We start from the raw sequence: 18240 nt of genomic DNA on the forward strand, positions 1-18240 counted from the left end.
GGTGGGTCAGGTTACAAGCTTGGGGGCGGCTGAGGAGAAGCCCAGGAAGTGGGGCAGGGTGGGTGTGGGCGGAGTTAGTTCGAGTGGGGGCGGTTAGGAGATCCCTGGGATGTTTGCGGGGGTCACTTGGGGTTAGGATTCAAAGAGAGGGGTTGCAGGTGGCGAGAGCCAGATACAGGGGCGATCAGGTAGGTTGAGGAACTTCGGTAGGAGCTTTGGGAGTGGGAGGAGGAGGCAAGCTTTTGGACTGAGTAGGCTGGAGGGGGTGTGGGAGCAGGTTCGGAGAAACCTGTATGATCAAAAGACACGTGCCAAGTGCGCCCCCCTCTTTTCTTGGCCAGGTGTTAGCTTGGGGCCAAACCTGAGGGGTTTCTTCTTTCTCATACCTCATCGCTGCCAGGTTCTGGGCCCCTACCTACCCTTTGGGCAAGCCTCTGCGGGCTGCTCCAAGGGGCTAGCTGGCCAGGTGGGTGTTTGTGTGGACAGCTTGGGAAATAGTCTGGAACACCTAACTCCGGCATCTTGTCTACCACCCTCTGGCCCACCCCCACCCCAGATATATGCAGGGAGGTAGACACACACACACACACACTCTGTTACCTGAGTAGTTTAGGGTCCTGAGATTCTATCTGCAGTTTTTGTGACCAGACCCTTGAGGCTCAAGCCTAGAGGTTGGGACCTCCCAGCATTTCAGGCACCAGTTCTCTGCAGGTGAGTTACTGGGAGGTGAGCTTATAAAGCTCTGTTCATTGTGTCTTGGAAGCTCTTGGAGGTGGGGTGAATGTGGCTCACCGAGAAGGGGCTCAAATCAAGTACCCAGACCTTTGGTGCTACCCGTCCCAGCGCTTGGCCTCTAGGGTGCATTTCCTGGGCCAGGGCCTGTGCTGAGCTTGCTGGTTAGATGAGCTCATTGATGGCTCACCATCACCACCAAGTCGGCTTAGATCTTCTCCGTGGTACAGGGTGGGAAACCGAGGCTCCACATGGCACCCAGCTAAACATAAGTGGGCTGGGATTGATTGACTCTCAGTCCCAACCCTCGGTCCCCTGGAGCTGGCCTTTGAGGGGCGTGGCGGGACGAGGTCACACTATTTTGGATTCCCTGGTGGGATTTCCTTGTCCAGGACTTTTCTCTTGCCCATCCTGAGGGATAGGTCCGTACCCCTGTGGACCGAGTTTTCCTGGTGTCCCAGGGAACCGGATCAGTGGAAGCTTCTCTCCCAGAGGCTAGGTCATCCCCCACCCCCGTTCTCCTAATGGGAGCTGAGAGGTCAGGGATCACAGAGCTGTGGGCTGGCAGAACGAGGTGGTTATAAGGATGGAGCCTGGCTGGACTGTCTTTTCCTCACTTTGGTCCCCAGTCAGACCACCCCTACTTTTTGTTCCTTCTCTCAGGGAGTCTAACTGCAAGGCTGTTACTGATGGGTCCTGGGAACGCTGACTTGAGATCCTCAGCACGTGAGGCAGGAACCACAAACGGCTGGGTTGAGTGGTATCAGGCAGATCTAGGTTTAATGATCACCTCCCTTCCCCCGATCTCCCCAGAGTTCCTAGAACTGCCCCCACCTGGGCTGGGCCCTCCTCCCCGCTTTGGCTGGCCTCCTGGTTCTGGGAGGGGTAGAAACTGGGCCAGCAGCCCCACGTAATGAAGCCTTCTCCCTGCCTGGTTGGGCTGAGGCTGGCTGCAGACTGGGGCCTCAGCAGGGCTCTAGGCTGGGTACTGAAGGGTAGGGGGGGCTGCCCCCAGTCACAGAGCTAGCTGGAAGCAGGGCAGAGACTGGAAGGAGCAGGCCACGGTGCGTGGATGGCCAAGAAGGGAGCAGTGAGTCTGTGTGCCTAGAGCTGGAGAAAGCACTCTTCATAATTCCTTTTCTGTGACGACGTAGGGTGCACAGCCCTATGGCGCCAGAAGAGAGCCACAATAGCCTGGCGGGTGAGAGCCACAAAGTAAAGGGACCCTGGGGACAGTTTGATGTCGCATGGGTGCCAACTCTGCTGGGGCTCAGGGAATGGCTCTCAGCAACTTCTGTTCTAGTGAAGGTGATCAACCCCAGATAAATGATCAAGAGTGTTTCTGATAGCCCTATGTTCAGGAATATAGTAAAATGGAGTGAAGTGATGGTGTTGGGGTGGGGGGCAAAGCATTAGATTCAGGGGGTCAGGGAAGGCTTTCAGGTGAGCTGAGCTCTGAATAATAAGCCTGCTCGGGCAGGGTGGGTGGGGGTTGTGGGGAGCTGGGGCAGGGAGGGGTGAATGTTCTAGGCAGACGGGACAGCACATTGAAAGCCTTCATTAAGCATGTGCCAGGCTCCGGCTCAGAGCCCTAAACACCTTGTCTTCATCAGGAAAAGAAGTGAAGGGAGACCAACCCTGGTGTGGAGGTGGAGACCCTTAGTGCCATTCCCAGAAAAGAAGTACCTGATCTCGGGGTCTCCTGGATCCCCGCCGCAACCCCAGAGGCAAAGTCCAGACCCCTTGGCCTGCATCCAAAGCCTTTTAAAATGTGCCCCAGTGGGTTCGTGAGCCGGGCTGTGAGATGAGTTTTGGTCAGTCTGGCAGGCCCTGTCGTGGAGGTCAGCCTGAAGGCACAGGGTTTGGAGAGGGTTTCAGATTGGTCTAGCAAGGTCTGACCCGGCTCCTCAATGTCACCGCCAGAGCCTGTGTTGGAGGATGGCCTGCCAGGTTCTGGTGGGGCTTGCAACATTTCAGGCGACAGTGAGCTGGCCTCGAAGACAGAGAGGTGGTGTTTGTACCAGCCTTGGCTCCTTCTCTTAGGTCCTCCCCACCTCTCATCACTCCCATCCCTCTCCTGGGTGCCAAGCTGCTCTGAGCACTTTTACTCACTTTTAACTCACTTTGGCCTTTGCCTAGCATGAGCATGTGGGCCCGCCTCCCTGCCTCTGCTCCTGGGTCCCCTTGGCCAAGAGTGTCATCCTCTGTCTCCCCTGGAGAGCTTTCTGAGCCACAGAAGCTGTGGAGTGGGACTGACCAGGTGGCTGTCACTTTGTGTGCAGGGTCTGGTGGTGGTCATTGCCCCTGTCTCCTCTGGACAGATAGGATGCAAAGGTCTCAGTGTCTTTAGAGACCCTGAGGGGGGTGTGTGAGCTCATTCATGTCTGACTTTTGCGACCCCATGGACTGTAGCCCGTCAGGCTCCTCTGTCCATGGGATTTCTCAGGCAAGAATACTGGAGTGGGTTGCCATTTCCTCCTCCAGGGGATCTTCCCAACCCAGGGTTTGAACCTGTGTCTCCTGCATTGGCAGACGGCAGATTCTTTACCACTGCACCACCTGTGAGGACTGCCTGAATTAAGCAGAAGGTGGGTAAAAGTGGCCATACGCGGTGTAGTGGAGAGTCAGAATCAATCATTAGTGCCACCTTGCTTAGCCCGGAGAGCCTGAGCAAAGGTCGTGACCTCGCCTGCCACCTCAGTTTCTGCATCTGATAAGTGGGGACAAGCAGGCATTCCTGCACTGCAGGGGTTCTTAATTAGAGGTGATTCTGCCCTGCTCAGGGGACACTTAGAAGATCGTCTGGTGACATTTTGTCACAGCTGGGTCTGGGGAGTAGAGACTGGCAGTGCTCCTCGTAGAATGTACGGGGCAGCCACCACCACAGACTGATCTGGGCCCCACGGCAGCAGGGCTGCGGGTGGTTTCCTTGCTGAGTGGTTATCATGAGAGTTACATGAGAGGCTACTGTCTGGGATGCGATCGGATGATGCTGAGAAGGCAGAGGGGGAGCCCTCAGTAAATACCTGTGACTGATGAAGTGGCCTAGGGTTCTGGGGGCTGGTGAGCAGTAGAAGATGCCTCCTTTACTGTCAGGAAGTTTGCAGTCTTGTGAAGGGCCACGGGGACAGAAGGGGACATCACTATTAACAGCAGCTGGACACCGGCTGCAAATCTCCCTGCATTACTCTAAGGTGGTTTAATCCTTAAAACAACCTTATGAGCTGGTTGCTCCTTTTATAGTTGGAAAAGACTGACATGGGGCTAGAGGGAGGGATAATGTTTTCTAGGTGTTAAGAGGAAGGGAAGCATAATTCTAAACTGGGAACTTTGTAAAGGATATTTGATCCTAGAAAAACAAGATTCTAATTCTTATACCCTGCCAAGGCCCTGCAGGGTCTCCGAGTACCTCTCAGCAACCCCACCCCAGTAACCACCCGAATCCATTGTGTTAGCCGCCCAATGTGACCTCAGGACCTTTGCAGCTGCCGCCCCGCCCACTGCCCTGAAGGTCTGAAGGCACGCTGGGGAGCGTGAGGTAACTCTGAAAGGTGGGCTTGTGTCCTAGCGGGAGGTGGGTGGGGCCTGGCTGGGTTCTCCTAGGAGCTGCTGCAGGCACAGGGAGGCCAGATTGCCGAGTCCTGCAAGGAGAGCGGAGGAGGGAGGCAGGAGAGGCAGCAGGCTAGACTGCTCATTCCCGGAGGTGGCAGTGAGAGGAGGAAGCACAGAGAATAGCTGGGGGAGGTGGGGCGGAGGAGGAAAGCGGCACCCGGAACCCTTGGGTGGGGGCTCTAGGTGGGCCGCAGACCCCAGCTCTGGAGCTCCCCACGTGGCTTGTCTTCTTGGCTCCAGCTTCTCAGTCTGCTCAGTCAAGAAATGGGTCTAGCTGCGGTGGCCACCTGCCCCCAGGGAGCAGCAGCACCAGGTGGAGGACAGGGAAGCCCAGGCTGGCCTTGAACTGGAGCCACAGGGCCTGGGTGCCATCCTGGGCCTCCCTCTTGTCCTCTGTAAAATGGCTAGAGAACTCATTTCTTCCTCAGAAACTGGTGAGAGGAATAACTGAGCCTCACCAGGTGCTGGCGCACAGTAGGGGCAACGTCCAGGCCACCTAAGTTTGCTCATCCTGTTCCCCGCTGTGGAGTTAATGGGAGCTTTTCAGGGGAAAAGAATAGGAATTAAATGTGCATGTCCATGAAAAAGACCTTTGTGGTTGGCTGTCACCTGGTTCTTCACTAGGTGGTGTTTGCCTAAGCTGCCTCACAGACGGTCCCCTGGCTTTGGGCCAAGAATGCGCCCCCAAGCAGCCCAGGGGTGTGTGGCTTTCCTGCGCCCCACCCCCCAGCCATCATCACTCTGACCTCAGGCTGAGCTGAGTGAAGGATTCTGTAGCTTTCCAGGCCTCTTTAGTCCTTACACTTGGGCTTGGCAGTTTCCCTTAATGGGCTTCCATATCCAGGGGCAGCTCACTGCTTCCCTGGAAGGTCAGCTGAAAGAGACAGTGCCTGGCGAGACAGTCCCAGCCTCTGGGGACTTCAGAGCGCCCTCCTCAAAAAGCTGGCACTTTGCACCCCAGGAATTGCACTGCCACACAAGCACTTCGATTTCAAGCCTGCAGCACCCCAGCAGGATCTGGTGGTGGCGCAGCTGGAGCTATCAGTGGGAATCCCAAGTTCACTGAGCCCTGGGTGGGACCCTGGCTACAGGTCAGCTACCTGGCGGGGCTGCCAGGGGACATCACCACCCCCACCTGCCCCTGTCGGCCCCAGCAGCTTCCACCACAGTGCAGGTGGCACCCCTGCCCGGCCTCAGAGACCTTTTCTAGTCCCACTCTCTTCTAGTCATAACGCAACTAAAAGAGGAGTCTGGTTGAAAGCGGGGCTTCCTAGGTGGCCCTAGTGGTAAAGAGTCTGCCTGCCAAGGCAGGAGACATAAGAGACATCGGTTAGATCCCTGGGTCAGGAAGATCCCCTGGAGGAGGGCATGGCAGCCCACTCCAGTATTCTTGCCTGTATCTCTTGTCCTGGAGAATCCCACGGACAGAGCCTACAGCTCATTGAGGTCGCAAAGAGTCAGACACGACTGACGTGACTTAGCACACGTGCCAGTTGGAGGTAACAGAAATAATTCTTCACTCATTCTACGAGCAGCGATCGTGCGCCCTCTGTGTGCTCGCCTGGTTATTGGGGGAGGGGACACAGTATGTCCCCGGGTGGGTGGATGCCCTGCCCTGGTGGAACTGACACAAAGCAGGAACTTGTCTAGTCGGGAGATGGTAAGAAGCGCCAAGGAGGAAAACTCAAGCAGGAGAAGCGACTGGAGGAATCGGGTTTGGGAAAGGCTCTGACTTAGGAAATTTGACATAGGTGATCAGGAGAGTTTAAAGGGCCGTGACCATCTTGGGTCCTGCGTTTTAGGTCAGAGTGGGTGAGCCTTACCATGCAGGGCCCCCATACACATCACAGGGGCCCAGGTGGTGAGACCTGCTTTTGAAGGAGTCAGGGATGTGAATCAGGTTTGTTTTTTTCTGGCTGCGCTGGGTCTTTGTGGTTGCACAAGGGCTTTCTCTAGTTGTGGTGTGAGGGCTGCTCATTGTGGTGTCTTCTCTTGTTATGGAGCACAGGCTCTATTGCGCTGGAGCTTAGTAGCCCTGGGGCATGTGGAATCTTCCCAGAGACCAGGGATCAAACCCGAGTCCCCTGCACTAGTAGGTGGATTTTTTTAACACTAAGTTTCTTGCGATCCCATGGACTGTAGCCCACCAGGTTCCTCTGTCCATGGGATTCTCCAGGCAAGAATATTGGAGTGGGCTGCCATTTCCTTCTTGGAGTAGGTGGGTTCTTAACCACTGGACCCCTAGGGAAGTCTAATCTGGGAGTCTTGACCCAAGCAAGGAGGGCTGGAGCCCACGCACACCGTGACCCAGGCAGGCTTGAGGAGGTGAGGGCTCTACTGAGGATGCGTTGTGTTGGCATCTGGGGTACATGTCAGTCTCCTGTCCATGGCGGGAGGTCCAGGCGAGGGGCCCCATGAGGGAGCTGTGGGGTGAATAGATGCTGGTCTGCTTGGACACCGTAACAAGGTACCATATGGATGGGGTGACTTGACAGACATTTATTTTCTCATAGTTCTGGAGGCTGGAAGTCTTAAGAGGCCAGTGCAGTCAGGCTCTGGTTGGGATCTGGTGTGTTCACATGGCCTTTCCTCAGTGTGTGCTTGGAAACAGAGAAATCTCTCCTCCTCCTCTTCTAAGAACAGAGAGTTCTGTTGGATGAGGCCCCCAATTTTTTTAATCTCGTTTAATCTTAATGACGTTCAAATAGGACCCTATCTCCAAATACAGCCACACTGGAGATTAGGACTTCAGCTTATGAATTGGGGTGGGGGACATGGGTTCGATGCCTGGGTCGGGAAGAGCCTCTGGAGGAGGGCACAGCAACCCATGCCAGTGTTCTTGCCTGGAGAATCCCATGGATGGAGGAGCCTGGCGGGCTACAGTCCATGGGGTCGCCAAGAGGCAGACATGACTGAAGCAGCTTAGCATGCACGCATGCACGCACAACTTAGTTCACAGCAGAACCCAGAGTCCACTTTCTGGAAGGATCGTGCCTGCATCTTCCTCAAGGCTCTGCATGCCTTCCTTGTACCTTGAAGGCAACCCTCCCAGCCCGCCACTGCCCCATTAGATCATCCCACGTCTACCCCCTGGTGCCCCCCAGATCTCAGCTCCAATGTTTCCTCTGCTGGGTGAGGTCAGAGGCGAGGACCTGCAGCTCATGGATCTGTGTGACCTGGATGAATGGTTGTGCCTCTCACCAGATCGTGAGCTCTAGAGTCAGGGCTCCGTCTTGGTGATGGCCGCCCCGAGCTCTGGGCACTTCCTGCCCCAGACAGGTGCTGGGCAAATATTTGTTGAGTGGCTTGAGAGATCATGGAAACTGTGAGTTGTGGCCTTGCATCTCGTGGGGAAAACCCACTCATTCGGGGCCAGGAGCAGCGATGCCAGGAGGGTCCTCTTGGCCTTGTGTGTGGCTGGGGGCTGCCCCTCCCCTCCAGGGGGATCTGGGGACCCCAGCAGATGCACAGGCTGACATCCCAAGTTGTGAGGAGAGAGAGTTCAAATACGGTTCTCTGCCCTTGGGGAGACTGTAATCAACTGGGATTTAATGTTCTCAGAGGTAAGCATGAGGACTAGGGCTGCAGGTGGGGGCGTTCAGAAGAGGGCATCTTCTCCAGTCTGGAGAGTTCTTGGAGTGGCAGGTGCCTGAGCATGGCCGAGGACGATGTGGGTGCGCTGGGCAGGGTGCACAGCCTGGGCGAAGGTCTGGCTGCGGGGAACTGGGCAGCGCGGGTGGGGGGCTCCGGTTGGTGAGGACAGAATTGGTGGTGGTTTAGAGATTCCCCCCCACCCCTGGCTCCCCATCCAACCGCTTCCCCACCAGCAGGTGACTCGGGTCAAGCACCAGCTGCTGAGCCCTCTTCCCTCTAGAAACGCCACGGTAGCCCATGCCTCCTCCCTCACGGGCCGGCACAGGTGAGGGGAAGGACCATGGACCATTGTTCTTCCGAGTCGGGTAGCCTGGATGGGAGCCACAAGAGGGAGGGGAGCCCGGGGGTGGGTCTTTGGGGTCTCCAGTGGCCTCTGCCACCTCCCTGCATCCTGTCCTACCTGCAGGGGCAGCGAGGCAGAGCGACCACCCTGCTCCCTGTCACTCTGGGGTGGGGAGGTGGTCCTGTGCACTGATTACATCAGCCTTTTGCACCAGTTGTCCCCCAACTAAATTGCTCACTGAAACCTTAAAAGCCCTGGATGCTTGGCTCTGGGGCTCCGTGGGGTTCATGAGGCCTGGAGATGCCAGCCTGGATATCAAGGAGCCCCCTCCTTGCGTGTTTGTTCCTGCCCGTTTTCTTGAGGACATTAGCACTCCCAAGCTAAGTGCTCCCCACAAAGCCACCTGCACCAATTCTTACTGGGGGGACAGGCCCTGAAGTCCAGCATCTTGGGACCCATGCAGGGCAGTGCTGGGGTCCCCACCCGTGAAGTGGGGCACCACTCACCTTCACTGCGGGGTGCTCCTTTGGGACATGCGTGCAGCCTTGTCCAGCACACTGAGTGCAGTTAGGAGAGGAATGCCCTTCATAGCCCCAAAAGCATCCACATCCATATCTCTACAGCCTCAGCCCTCTACCCTCCTCACCCAAGCTTCCCTTTCTCCCAGTGCCAGGAGTCGGTCACCTGTTCCCTTGGTGCTCTCTGCAGTGTTCTTAAAATTTATTTACTTATCATGTGGCTGTGCTGGGTCTTCATTGCTGCATGAGTTTTTTTCTCTAGTCGCACCAGGCGGGGCTACTCTCTACAGTGCACAGGCTGCTCATTACGATGGCTTCTCTTGTTGCAGAGCACAGGTTCTAGGGCACACACACGTCAGTAGTTGTGATGCACGGGTTTAGTTGCTCCTTGGCATGTGGGATCTCACCAGACCAGGGATCGAACCCATGTCTTCTGCATTGCAAGACAGATTCTTAACCACTGGACCACCAGGGAAGTCCCCTGATGGCCTTTTTGTTTTTCGTGATAGTGACACTGATTTTGATGCAAAAAGAGTATGTGCAAAGGCCCTGGGGCAGGAACTAACCAAAGCCCCATCAGCTGTTCATCTCTCACTCCCACGTTAGCACTCAGGTACCTTTCAAGTTTTTGTTCGTTAAGTCTGTTTTAAGCTGCCTCGGGGTTGAGCACTGGGGATGCAGTGCAGACTTGGACCCTCTGCATATTCATTGAGAAAGGGCTCCCTGGAGGAAGAGAAGGGGCCATGTTCCCGTAGGCTCAAGGGCTGTACTTTGGGGCCAGCTTGAGTCCTGGCTCCAGAACTGACTTGCTTCGGGGACCAGGGTCTCTGTATCTTTGCTTCTTCATTTGGAAATGAACGCTGATAAGGCCAGCCTGATTCTGCACACACACAAACCTGTACACACTGAGCTGCTCCATTTGGGAGACCCTGAGGGTGACACTGGGCCTGCCCTCCCAGCACCCAGGCTACCAGAGCAGTCACGAATCCTCTTAGCAGCCTATGGAGCTGATTTCACAGCCCTAGTTCTTAGCTGGGGAAACTTAAGCCTGTTCCTACCCCAGGGCCTTTGCACACACTCTTTTCTACTGTTTCTTCTCACCAGCCTGACTCTCCTCAGGCCTCTCTTCTCTCCCCTACCTGCCCTTTCAGGACCACCGCCCTCCACACCAACAGAATGGCAGAGGACTCACCGTCACCATTGGGGTGGGAGGGGGTCATGATTGCCCCAGGGTATCAGCTGTGCCGTCCTCACCTGATCAGTTTTTCCTCCTGGATTGCAACATGCACTGATGGAATAGGCTGTGATGCAGAAGTTTATACATTTGAGAGGTGCCATAGCCCCTCTGGTGGTACCTTCTGGGTCAGGATGGGGGTGGGCTCCCTGAACAGGGTCTTATTAGGCAGTTCCTTAAATTCACATTTCTTTCTCCACCCACCCCTAAAGCCCTTTGGATGTTTGCAGTGTGATTTCATATACTGTATTTTTAAATATTATTCACTTTGGTAAATAGACAATACATACACCAGGTTCAAAATTTAGAAAGACTCTAAGACTGTGCCCACTCCAGTATTCTTGCCTGGAGAATTCCCATGGACGGAGGAGTCTGGCACGTAGAGTTGGACACGACTTAGCAACTAAACAACAAAATGAAGACTGTACGTGGCAAGCCTTATCCTCAGTCCTGCACAGGGGACATTAGTCTTACATTTAACGGCTTGAGATGCACATGCCAATATGCCCAGTTTTAAAGTGTGCTGGTTCAGAGCTTTTCAGTATGCTCATAGTTGTACATCTGTCATCACAGTCACTGGATGTTTCTCGAGAGGACAAGAAGCCCTGTTCCTGTTGGCTTACGCTTCCCCAGTCCTCACGGCCCCTACCGCTCACCCACTGCCCAGCCCCAGGCAACCGCAAATCTGCTTTCTGTCTCTATGGATTTGGCCATTCTGGACATTTAACATTTGTGGTATATGACGTATGTATAACGTGTGGTCTTTTGTCTGGCTTCTTGCATTTAGCATATTTGGGGGTTTATCCTAGTTGTAGCGTGTATCAGTTGTTTGCTCCTCTTTATGACTGAGTAGTGTTCCACTGTGGGTGGATCACATTTTGTTTATCCATTTACCTTTGAGGTTATTGGTTCCACCTTTTGCCTGCTGTGAATAGTGCTGCTGTAAACATTCACATGGGGCTTCCCAGGTTCTTTACTTAGCAGTAAAGAACCCACTTGCCAATGCAGGAGACACATGTTTGATTCCTGGGTCAGGAAGATCCCCTGGAGGAGGAAATGGCAACCCACTCCAGTATACTTGCCTGGGAAATCCCATGGATGAAGGAGCCTGGCAGGCTATAGTCCATGGGGAAGCAAAAGAATCAGACATGACTTAGTGACTAAACAACAGCAAACACTCACAGTCTTAACCACTGGTGGGTGTATGTTTTCATTTCTCAGGTATAGTTCCCAGAGGTGGGATCGCTGTGTCATATGGTAGCTTCAGGTTTAACCATTTGAAGAGCGGTTTTCTACAGAAACTACACTACTTCACATCCCCACCAGCAATGTAGGAGGGTCCCGAGTCATTTCTCATTTTCACTGAGAGTATTTATCATTTTTATGCTAGCCAGCCTGTGGGTTAGTTGCTCGCTTGTGACCGAGTCTTTGCAGCCCCGTGGACTGTAGCCAGCCAGGCTCCTCTGTCCTTGGATTCTCTAGCCAGCCTGGCAGGTATGAAACGGTGTCTGGATTGGATTTGCATTGCCCTCGTGACTGTTCCGTTCTCATGCAGTTTCAGGGTTTCTTGAGTGGTCATTCAGTCATTCAACAAACGGTGGTTCTGGGTCATGTGCTCAGCCCTGCAAAGGCAGTGTGAAAATCTTCTTGGTGTCAGTGTGCCAGTTACCTGTGTGTGTGGTGCTAGTGCTGGTTAGTGCTCATGGGGTGCTCGCCGTGTTATCTCATTCAATGCTCAAGCACAGATGCATAAGAATGCCTTTACCCTCCTTTATATTTTTTTTAACGTTTAGTTATTTGTCTGCACCAGGTCTTAGTTGGGGCATGCAGAGTCTTTATTATTATTACTTTTTATTGTAGTAGCCCGCAGGATCTTTAGTCAAGGTATGGGGACTCTTGGTTGCGGCATGTGGGATCTAGTTCCCTGACTAGAGGTCGAAACTGGGTCCCCTGCATTGGGAATATGGAGTCCTAGCCACTGGACCACCCAGGAAATCCCTGCCCTTCTTTCTGCAGAAAATAGCCCAGCAGGGGCCACCCCAACTTAGCTGACTAGACAGCCTGTCACAAAGGCCAGGCCGTGCTGGGACAGGAGTGGGCGGCCCCTGCGGTTCTTATGGTCCTGGCAGAGTCCACCCCGTGGCTGCTGTCCACACTCCTGCCTGTCTCCAGGCATCAGGCTGGGTCCGCCACCTGACCCCGCCCCTCCGTCTCTGTCGCCCGCGCAGCTGCTGCCGCCATGGCCCAGACCCTGCAGATGGAGATCCCGAACTTTGGCAACAGCATCCTGGAGTGCCTCAACGAGCAGCGGCTGCAGGGCCTGTACTGTGACGTCTCGGTAGTGGTCAAGGGCCACGCCTTCAAGGCCCACAGGGCTGTGCTGGCCGCCAGCAGCTCCTACTTCCGGGACCTGTTCAACAGCAGCCGGAGCGCGGTGGTGGAGCTGCCAGCGGCCGTGCAGCCGCAGTCCTTCCAGCAGATCCTCAGCTTCTGCTACACAGGCCGCCTGAGCATGAACATGGGTGACCAGTTCCTGCTCATGTACACGGCCGGCTTTCTGCAGATCCAGGAGATCATGGAGAAGGGGACCGAATTCTTCCTCAAGGTGAGCTCCCCCAGCTGCGACTCGCAGGGCCTGCACTCTGAGGAGGCCCCCTCGTCCGAGCCCCAGAGCCCTGTGGCGCAGACGTCGAGCTGGCCAGCCTGCGGCACTCCGCTGCCGCTGGTGTCGCGCGTCAAGACCGAGCAGCAGGAGTCGGACTCTGTGCAGTGCACGCCAGTGGCCAAGCGGCTGTGGGACGGCGGCCAGAAGGAGGCCGGCGGCAGCGGCGGCGGCAATGGCAGCCGCAAGATGGCCAAGTTCTCCACGCCAGACCTGGCTGTCAGCCGGCCGGCCCAGCAGGCTCCCGTGGTGGCGGCGGCACAGCCCACCGGGGTGGCGGCGGGGGCGGGGGCCGGGCCGCCTCCTGGGGGTGCGGCGGCGGGGGCGGCGGCTGCAGCAGGCGGTGTGGTAAGCGGGCCCAGCACGTCAGAGCGGACCAGCCCCGGCACCTCCAGCGCCTACACCAGCGACAGCCCCGGCTCCTACCACAACGAGGAGGACGAGGAGGAGGACGCGGGCGAGGAGGGCGCGGACGAGCAGTACCGGCAGATCTGCAACATGTACACCATGTACAGCATGATGAACGTCGGCCAGGCTGGTGAGGCGCCCCGGCAGCCCCCAGCCTGGCCCCCTGCCCTCCCCGCCACTGCCACCCCCGACCCCAGCACGCCTCTCTCACCCCGCACAGCCGAGAAGGTGGAGGCCCTCCCTGAGCAGGTGGCCCCCGAGTCTCGGAATCGCATCCGAGTGCGGCAGGACCTCGCGTCTCTCCCCGCTGAGCTCATCAACCAGATTGGCAACCGCTGCCACCCCAAGCTCTACGACGAGGGCGACCCCTCAGAGAAGCTGGAGCTGGTGACAGGTGGGCTGGCCTCACCTCTGCCCTGAGCTACTCCTGCCCCCCATTTGGGTTGGGTCCCGGGGCCCCTGATGCCCCTTCATATTGATATGAATTAAAGGCTGGCCTGTAGGTTTCCACCCCAGAGGCGGGGATAAGCATTGGCTGGCATTTTCAGCCACATTGGCATAGATCAGTGGTTTCGTGGGGGTGGTTCCAGGGTTGACCAACACAGCCATTAAGAATTTGGCCCCAGGACTCAAGGTGCCAGGGTTCCATGCTCTCTGCCTGTTCTTTTCTGACACTGGTGGCTGGGTGGGCACACGGGTGCCCCGTGGACAGTGGTGCCACAGTCTCTCCAGAGTGTTGAGAAGGCAGCTCTGGGTTGAGTTGTCAAGGGGGGTCTTGGTTGGCGCTGGCCAAGTGGGGAATGTGGCAGTTTGGGCCCTGGCTATCCTCTCGCCCCCCTCCCCCTCCAGGCACCAACGTGTACATCACGAGGGCGCAGCTCATGAACTGCCACGTCAGCGCGGGCACCCGGCACAAGGTCCTGCTGCGGCGCCTCCTGGCCTCCTTCTTTGACCGGTGAGGCCCCCACCAGAGCCCCCGGGGTCGGGGGGCCCACCCCCAGCGGGGGCCTGACTCCCCTCCCCTGTGCCCTCACCCAGGAACACACTGGCCAACAGCTGTGGCACCGGCATCCGCTCTTCCAGTAACAACCCCAGCCGCAAACCGCTGGACAGTCGCGTACTCCATGCTGTCAAGTGTGAGTGCCTGCCATTCTGGAGTCGGGATCGGGGGCCCAGGACAGGCGGGCAGGGGGTCCTTTTCTCTGGTGTTGGCCCCAATGGATGAGTAGGTAGGCTTTGATGTTCAGGATTCTGAAGTTCAGTCTAGGCTTCTTGGGAGAGGAGGGCTGTGATTGGTTAGAAATTTCTTGAGGGGGAGGACACTGAAAGAAAGCCACAGAGCCAACAGGAGAGGGTCTCCAACGCAGGCTGGTCGTGGGAGTGATGGATCTCCCCCCAGGCCTCAGCCAGGTGTCAAGAGGGAAGTCTAGGTTTTCAAGTGGAAATCCCAGTTTCTAAATTCTGGCAAGTGACGCCCATCTTTCAAGAGCACCCAGGTGTCCCGCGCCAGATCCACATATCCCACACACATGGCCCAGCTGGGTCCAGCCTGGGCCCACTGATGTGGTGTAGCATGCTGTCCGCAAGGTCTCAGGCTCCCCAAGGGCTCAGTGGTCAAGAATCTGGCAAGCAGGACACGCAGGTTCAATCCCTGGGTTGGGCAGAGCCCTTAGAGAAGGAAATGGCAACCCACTCCAGTATTCTTGCCTGGAGAATCCCAGGGACAGAGGAGCCTGGCGGGCTACAGTCCATGACGTCACAAAGAGTCAGACATGACTGAGTGGCTCAACAGCAGCAGCAAACATCTGCAAGGCTCAGTCCCCTCAGCTCTGAGGGTGGGCAGAGGTGCCCTGAGGTGGGGGGTGCCAGCGCCGTGGCAGCTGAGGGCCTGTTGGGAGGGGAGCTTACCCAGGGCAGCTCGTTCCACCTGCAGACTACTGCCAGAACTTCGCCCCCAACTTCAAGGAGAGCGAGATGAACGCCATTGCGGCCGACATGTGCACCAACGCCCGCCGCGTTGTGCGCAAGAGCTGGATCCCCAAGGTCAAGCCGCTCATGGCCGAGGGTGACGCCTACACCACCTTCATCAGCTACACGGGCAAGATAGAGCCGGACATAATGGGTGTGGATCATGGCTTCGAGACAGCCAGCCACGACGGCGAGGCCGGCCCCTCAGCTGAGGAGGCCCTCCAGTAACCCCCACCGGACCCTCCCGCGGGGCCGTCACACTCCCCCTCCTGTCACACCCACCCGCCATCTTGGTCACGAGCTACTGTCTGTTCCTCCCCAGGACCCGCGGGGGGTGCTGCATGCTCCCGGTTCCTCTGCCTCCCCTGTCCCATCCCCTGACCCCAAGCCGATCGGGGATCCGGGCTGGGAGAGGATGGCAGGTGGTGCGAGGTCTGCGTGGCCTTCTCTAGCACACACTCATGCACAGTCGGGGGGCTTGTGCTCCCCGTCTCCTAACCCCTAGTGACTCTCTCCCCACTCGCCAGGCCAGGCCCAGGGAGGGGCCAGCCTGGGGGGCTTGGGAAGACCCCCTTCCCAGGCCCTGGGCCACCAAGCGGGAGCATTCCTCAGCCTCCACCCCCCCCACTGCAGTCCCTTGGGACTTGCAGGGGCCTCCGGGTTCTCAGGACCCCTCCCGCCACCACCTCCCAGTGCTTCCACGTTTCCAAAAGCGCCTTCCTGTTTCCCTCGTCTGTCCCTGCACCTGGGGGCTGGGGTAGGCGAGGCCGTGAGGACTGCCCATTTTACAGCTGAGGAAACTGAGGCTCAGAGAAACTGACTGACCCAAGGTGGTGGGCGGTGGCAGGCCCAGCGCCCTTCTCTTCCCCTCCCCGTGTTCAGCCTCTCTTGCCATCACCAGTCCCCTGGGGCCTGAGAGGGGCAGGTCCTGAGTTGGGGGGGGCTCTTGGGGGCAGACCTCGGGTCTCTGAGGACAGGAGAGGTTTCCAGAGCGTGCAGAAGCGTGTGGGTGTGCATGTGTGTGTGTGCGCGCGTGCGTGTGTAGAAGTTTTGCTCTTAAACAAATGAAGACATAAGAGGCAGTAGGAGCAGGGGTAGAACCCAGGGGAGCCGGCTAGGGGGAGGGGGCTGCTGCCTTTCCCTCCCTTCCTCACCCCCACCCCGCCCCCACGGCAGGGCTCCCAGCCCCCACCCCCTGTACATACTTTTTAAAACATTTTTTTAGCTAATGAAATATTGAAGTATAAGATTCCTTTTATTTTTCAAACCAATGGGACTGGGTCTGATGTCCCCTTTGGTCCCCGGAGCTGTGGAAGGCAGGACGGGGTGGGGGACCAGGGGGCAGGCTGAATGTGCTGCGCATGTGTGTGGAGTGTGCGCGTTTCCAAGGTGGGGCCCCCCCAAGCCCCGCTCTGCCTGGGCTCCTTGGGTCTGGCCAGCTCCCACTCACCCCTCAATGCCTCCCCCATGGGGCTCCATGGCAAGGGTGTCCCAGGCTTTTGAGTTCTACATGTAAACTCAGAGGGTTCTTTTTTTTTTTAAACTCTACTCCCCTTCCCCCGTACACACACCCACTGGGGGTCATTTCTTTGCAATTTCACATTTTTGTCTCTAGCCCTTGTTCTCATGCCTCTGTCTTCTCCCCAATCTGACTCGTCCATTGCTCCCAGCAGCCTCTCTCTCCAAAGGCAAGGGGACTACAGGAGGTGGTGGGGGCCCACTGGACCCTTGAAACCTGACTTGGAGGCCTGCCCCCCACCCCAAACCCCAGGAGCCCCCGCTAGCCTGTGGGGCCGGGGTGGGGGGTTCCTTCCTGACATCTGCTTGTTGCAGGGGTGGGGGGATCAGTCCAGCTGGGGTCCTGGGACTCTGCTTTCCTGGCCTCAGCTGGCTCGAGTGTGTAGGGGGAGTCAACACCCCCAACTAAAGCACAAGCACCTTAGTCACACCTACCCTGCCCCCCCACCCACCCTGCCCCAATCATGGTCTCAGTACCCACCCCAATCCTGGTCTCAGTACCCACCCCAGCATAGATCCCAAAGCACAATATCCTGGTCACTTGGCAAGCTGCCGGGCCGACCAAGGCCAAGGGTTTGGCTGGGGCTCCAGCCAGACCCCACAAGGAAGCCGGAGTCCCCAGGCGCTCCCCTCCTTCCAGGCCTTAGTGGGGGCCAGCTCTGTGGGACTGGGGTCTTCTTCCTCCCCACCCCCTTGTCCTGGGCAGGCCTTTGTCCAGCCCCTCCTCGCCTTTTTTCTTGAGCCCCCTGCAGCACTGGGCTGGGTAGCAGAGCCCTCTTTTTTTCAGGGACCCCAGGAGGCGCCCCCCTGGCGGTCTGGGGAGGGTTGGGGAGTGGGGCTGGGCAGGGGTGCAGGGGAGGAAACTCCTCACCAGGAGAGCCAAAGACAGGGTTGTGCCTTACCCCGGGAGCCACCCCTGCGCCCTCCCGCCCTGCTTCCTGCTCCTGGGTGGCCTGCTGCTTTTCCTTCTTGCCTTCCCTGCCCCCTCCACCCGAGCCGAGCCTGCCCTGCGCTGCGCTGCATGGACCCCCAAGCCCGGGCAGCCAGAAAGGAACATGGGGAACCACCGACCAACGCAAAAAAGACTGTGGCGGGGGGCCACCTCCCTCCCCGCCGGCCGCCCACTCACCCTCGCCTCTTTCACGCAGGACAGTCTGTCTGCGTGGAGTGCCAACACCCTCCCCACCCTGGGCCGAGCCCCCCCCCACCCCCGGGCCCGTAAGTGAGATTGCACATTAACTACTGTAAGAAGAGGAGCCGCACTGGGAAATGTGAACCGTGAGAATATCAGTGATACTGATGAGGAGAATAAACTAAACGCCTTTGTAACAGCCCTGCTGCCAGCTGCTCACTGCGGGCATGGGGTGGTGGGTCCCGGAAGGGACGCTCACTGCATACCAGAGCCACCCTCCTTCCACACCCCCTACGCCAGGGGGTCACACTGACATACAGTGGGGGTGGGGGCCTTCAGGGTGGCCATGCCAAATATGCCTTAATGTCACTAGAGTTTAGTTGCTCGGTTGTGTCCAACTCTGAAACCCCAAGGACTGTAACTCTCCAGGCTCCTCCATCCAAGGCATTATTATTTTCCCAGGCAGGAATACTGGAGTGGGGTGCCATTTCCTTCTCCAATCAGCTTGAGGGGGAACCC

The 18240-nt window shown here is 57.3% G+C and overlaps 1 protein-coding gene across 1 annotated transcript in view; it reads left to right on the plus strand.

Moving 5' to 3' along the window:
* Window positions 1-17922, plus strand: part of NACC1 (nucleus accumbens associated 1) — an 18609-nt gene extending 687 nt beyond the window's left edge. Inside the window, exons 2-6 of the mRNA XM_040240871.1 lie at window positions 12262-13233; window positions 13324-13497; window positions 13953-14058; window positions 14142-14239; window positions 15037-17922. Of these exons, the coding sequence (XP_040096805.1) occupies window positions 12273-13233; window positions 13324-13497; window positions 13953-14058; window positions 14142-14239; window positions 15037-15299 (1602 nt within the window). The 5' untranslated portion in view covers window positions 12262-12272 and the 3' untranslated portion in view covers window positions 15300-17922. The remainder of the gene's footprint in view (window positions 1-12261; window positions 13234-13323; window positions 13498-13952; window positions 14059-14141; window positions 14240-15036) is intronic.
* The last annotated feature ends 318 nt before the right edge of the window (window positions 17923-18240 follow it).

The sequence above is a fragment of the Oryx dammah genome, unplaced genomic scaffold (genome assembly GCF_014754425.2).
Source record: "Oryx dammah isolate SB20612 unplaced genomic scaffold, SCBI_Odam_1.1 HiC_scaffold_5, whole genome shotgun sequence".
Taxonomy (NCBI): Eukaryota; Metazoa; Chordata; class Mammalia; order Artiodactyla; family Bovidae; genus Oryx; species Oryx dammah.